We start from the raw sequence: 5,000 nt of genomic DNA, 5'->3' as shown, positions 1-5,000 counted from the left end.
CAGATAAGTTCAAACAAATGGTTCAATCACTTTTACACTGCATTTGATTTATCTTTTATCATACTTGCATTTTGTTTGAGTAAGAAAGGAAGATGGTTTGTTATACACAGTATATAAACTTTTGGAAATAACCATCTCAAAAAAAAAAACCCCCAACACCATCAACTGAGAAGGGAAAAAATATTTTTCACCCAACTTGCTTGAAACTGAAATAGTTTTGCCTAATATTGCGAAGCTGTGAAAAAAGATTTTACATGCTGCTGTAGCAATCATTTGATGTATAGGTAGTTAATATAATGTTGTCATAAAGCTACAATCGATGATGAAAGAAATCCTATCCAAATAAGGCTTTATTTAGTTGGTTTGAAAGATAATACACTACCTGATTTCAAAGGAATAACCATGCAGGCAAATTAACAAAAGACCTTCATCACCAGTGTGTACTGAAATTTCAGTTGTAAAAAGCTTTCTGATGAAGAATAAGTGCTAAATTGAATAGATCATACTAATGCCAGACTGATATTGGAAAAGCTTTGTCCTGCGTTCAGGATGTTTTTATGATTTCATAATGAAATATTTATGTTACTCCGGGTCTTTTGTCTTGTTTATACTCAAACAAAACTTTCTGCAAAAACAATGAATTAACAGTAAAATATTGTAAATGTGCAAGTGATTAAACAGACAAAATGATGCAAGATCGGGGAAAAACAAAAGTATGAAGGGCAAGTGGTCGTGATCTCATTGTGAATGGATCGTTCCCCCCACACCTGGTATAAGTGTGGCATGTCACAAAATACAATTGTCTTGGATAATTCAGGAAGATATAAGTATTTTTATTTTTACAATTTTTAAAGGACTTGGTAACAGGTTGTCATAGGTTGTGATCTAGGCACTGTCTTGGCTAACAAAGTGAACGCCCATTTATCATCGGAAGTATTGTATCACACTCTAGGATCATCGCTCCTTGAAAAACTGGCTATTAAGTCGCATGATCTCGCCTTTTAGTAATTGAGAAATGGCACTTGACAAAGGAGGAAAAAAGCATAATAATAATAATATGTAACCTCTTGTGTGGTTCGACTTGATGACAGACGCGTTAACAGATTTTTGTGGACACGTATATTGTTTAAGGACATTCGCTATGGGACAGTCGTAATTAGTTGTTGTAACCAATTCTGTAGAACAAATTCAGGATTATACCATGCCACCAATGGATCTAAGTGTTTTAGAGGCAGCCATGTTCCCTTTGGTCTGGGTAGGAATCATGCTACCGTGTTGTCAGTTATGCTGTTTAAAAAATTATTGGTTTTCATTACTGATTGCTCAGATTTTTCATTTTTATAGAAAAAAAATATATATATATTTTAAAATTTTAAACTGTTTTTTAAATTTCAAGTTGTTACTGTAAGAAACTTCTACTGATATTTTTTTAAATAGAATCTTTTCATCGTCCATATGACTTAATTCCTTATTAAATATTTTTTTTTTATATTACATTGTTTTATGTAAATTCACAAACTTTTTGATATAAAATGCATTTTGCTAAAGCAGTTTATCCCCGTATCTTATTTTATTAAAATTTTATAGAAAAATATTATAGTATTAATATCCATTTTTCTAGGGATGTAAAGATGTTTACTTTTAGAATTAAAATATTCCTCTTGTTATTAGGGGAACAAATTCCAGCCCCCGTTGGCAGGGCTAATGATGTACAACAATGAACACTTTGCTCAGCCACCTCCTGCACATATGGGTATACCACCTGTTCATATAGATCCCAAATCAGGTAAGAAAATAATTGAAAAATACAACCACTAAAAATCACCACAAGCAAGGCAATGTGGTGGTCTGGAAGGGAGAATGCTCTGTGGAGAAATGAATTGTTGGTTGATCAAAGTTTGTTAAAAAAAAAAATAATAAAATAAAATAAAAATTATAACAAGTTTTAGACAAATTTAAATACATGTAGTATGACAGTTACAGAATTTATTAAATTTTCTGTAATAGTTTTTGAGAAATATTCTGTATTTATTCAATATATATTTCAAGCATGATTTGAAATTAGTTGATTGCTTTATTTTCAAAACGAATGTACTAAAAAAAATCAAACCAAACTTAACATTTAAATACAATTGAATTTCTGTATACCTGGTATTTATTATTAAAGTTTGCAAGAAAATTAGAATCCTGTAGGGTTGTAAAGGATTAAATTAGTAAACTATATTTTCTACAATAAATTAATCACATCACTGATTTTCTTTTAATTTTTAAATGTGTAAATTTAAATTAAAAAAAGAAAGAAAATATTCTCTCTTCTCAAGTTTATAACTTTGAGCCTGTCAAGTACATTACCGAATACCGATACATGAAAGCTATATTTAAGCATAGTTTCTTTTTTTACATGTGGAAGTAAAATGAAAATCTACTTGAAAAGCTTTTTGAGATTATGCTACAAAGCCTTTGTTTCAGTTGATACTATTATTATCTCATTTTTTAACGAAACCACCCAAAATTATGTTATAATAAACTTCACTTCTCATGAATGCAAGTACTTCCCACCACTTTTACTTCGATATTCTCAGTAAAAGTCGCAGAGGCACAAGTCAAAGATTCTGTGTGTTCCTTTCTCCAATGTCAAGACACATCGACTTGATTTGAACTATTTAAAGATGTTTATGTAAAAATGCTTTATCTATGTATCTATGATCTGCTTCCTCATTTTGATATTTACCGTAAAAAGAAACATTGTCCCTTTTCATTGTTCTTAAAAAAAATTCATGCAGGCAGTAAACTGGTTTTGAAATGACCATTTTAATGAAGAGCAGCTAGATTACTAATTGAAAATGAATATTAATAATATTTTAACCAGAAGAAAAAGATTTGAAAATATTTGTTGGATCCTTTCTGTTGTCCTGATTATACTGTCACTAAACAAATATGATGTTTGCATCTGTGACTATTCAAAAACCATAAATCTGCCAGTTTGATTGCACGCCTATAATGGCCGACTATTGCCTGGTCTCCAAGCCGTATGTTGGATCAACAAACAGTTAATTATTCTAGGAGAATTATCTAATGAAATTTTTTGACTTAGATTCATACATTATCAATTATTCATTAAAAAGATTTTTTTAATGGCAGAAATTGTACCCTGAAGATTGAGCTATAGACAAAAAATTTGTCAGCAACAGGGTTATAGCCAATTATTAATGAAAATAAATGTTTTAATTCTGTCTTTTCTGCATCAGTTCAAACTAACTACGTATCTGGAAGACAAACTGATAACCTAACAAGTCATACTTATTGATCTATGCTACATTTTTCCATGGTCACATCTCATTAACCATAACGTTACCCCAAAAAGATGAAAATTGATCAGAATAAAATTGAACAAAGGCACATATTAGATCATTCAGTAATTTTGTTTAAAGGGAGGAAATGATTGCTATAAAAAAAGTCTCTTAAGAAATAGACATCGGAGGAAGTTGAAAGCGAATAAGAACTAGATTAGTTCAATGGTTTTAAGTGTAACATTAAGCAGTTGAAGGGCAATATACATAGTCCATTGAAGTGGATCACTAGAACTTGATTCCTCTTTAGGATAGTGAAACCTCTGGAATAAATAAGCATAAGTAAAGCATGTATCCACCCTTTCCAAGAAAAATAAACCAAATTCCCCCCCACCCCCCCCCCCCTTTAAAATTTTTTTAAATTTTAAATTAGAGAAAACCTCAAATCCCCTCCCGAAATGAGAGAAAAGTTTTAGGTACGATATGATAATCAATTAAACATCCCTTTGTTTCAAAACACAAATATATGATGTTCAAAATGTGACTTTACCATTGCAACTTTTATACAAAGATTAATTATTATACAAGAAGTGCAGGCTATCATTTGATTTCTGTGTGCATGTATATTTTGTGTATATTTGCAGGGCTACCCCGGCACCCGATGTATGCCTACCCTGCCCCAGGCCAGTTCCCTCCTCCTAGTCTCTACGGGCCAGACCTCTCACAAGTTCAGTGGTACGTACAGTGTACTTTATCATCAAGTCTCAAACTCCAGGGACCAGGTCCCTACTTGGTGACTTGTGTCTGAACATACTCAGATCCTAGTGAGATTTAGTGAGATTTAACCACTTGGTGTCAAAATTTAGATGAATTCATTTCAAATATTTACTGAGTGACGGGGGAAGCCAGCAAAAAGCTGGGTCATGCTTAATAGGCAAAAAGAAAAGACTGGTGATTTAACCAAGGTCTGTGCAAATTCAGCACAGAACTTGTCAATATCTAATTATAAGAAACACCCTGAAGTTGAGAATCTTGCTGTATAATTCATTAAATAAAGTACCTTACAATGGCAGGCCATAATCTTAAAAAAAGATCTAGCAAACTATATTTATTTGTGCCCACCATCTGATATTGGTCATAACATAACTCATAAAACAATTAACCGGTTTCCAAAGGAGATTGTAAATTGTTGTTGTACAACTCTTCTTTGCCATCTGTTGAGGGGCAATTTTTCATTGTTCTAATCATTTTGACTCTTTAAAAATCGCTTGGATAAGGTACAACATGCAATACCCAATGATTGATGCCATTTTCTGATGAATAAGGCTACCCAAGAAGTTTTTATGTATGGTTGTTTCTTGGGCTTCCATTTTGTCAAAGCCCACACTCAAACTATCACACAGGCTCAAAGACGCGAAGATCATTTTCCTATCCAGTGCATTCATAAACAGCTGAAGAAAAGAAGCTCATTATCACGTACCATGGGGTCAGTTGAAAAAAATAGGTGATATGGTTCCGATTATTTCACTACATTAAGCAGTAATTGTCAGTGTACCTGCCATCGTGTCGTCTCCTGTTTGCCGATCTAAGAATATTAACAAGGGTATTATGATGTCGAAGTTTTAAGGGATGGCTGTTGGAATCTTTATTTATGTTTCCTGCCTTGAAGAATGGCGAGATGAAAATGACATCTCAAAAAGACAGTTTGAT

General features: G+C 32.5%; 1 protein-coding gene across 13 annotated transcripts in view; it reads left to right on the top strand.

Moving 5' to 3' along the window:
- LOC128168168 (protein pangolin, isoforms A/H/I/S-like) overlaps nt 1–5,000 on the top strand; it is a 41,449-nt gene that overhangs the window by 26,777 nt on the left and 9,672 nt on the right. For 11 of the 13 annotated variants that reach the window (XM_052834286.1, XM_052834289.1, XM_052834288.1 and 8 more), the window contains 2 exons: nt 1,672–1,786; nt 3,935–4,025. In XM_052834286.1, the coding sequence (XP_052690246.1) occupies nt 1,672–1,786; nt 3,935–4,025 (206 nt within the window). Of the gene's footprint in view, nt 1,256–1,671; nt 1,787–3,934; nt 4,026–5,000 lie in introns of all 13 variants that reach the window. The other 2 variants (XM_052834293.1, XM_052834292.1) reach the window with 1 other exon arrangement.

The sequence above is a fragment of the Crassostrea angulata genome, chromosome 10, assembly GCF_025612915.1.
Source record: "Crassostrea angulata isolate pt1a10 chromosome 10, ASM2561291v2, whole genome shotgun sequence".
Taxonomy (NCBI): Eukaryota; Metazoa; Mollusca; class Bivalvia; order Ostreida; family Ostreidae; genus Magallana; species Magallana angulata.
This window is presented reverse-complemented; position numbering and strand designations above follow the sequence as displayed.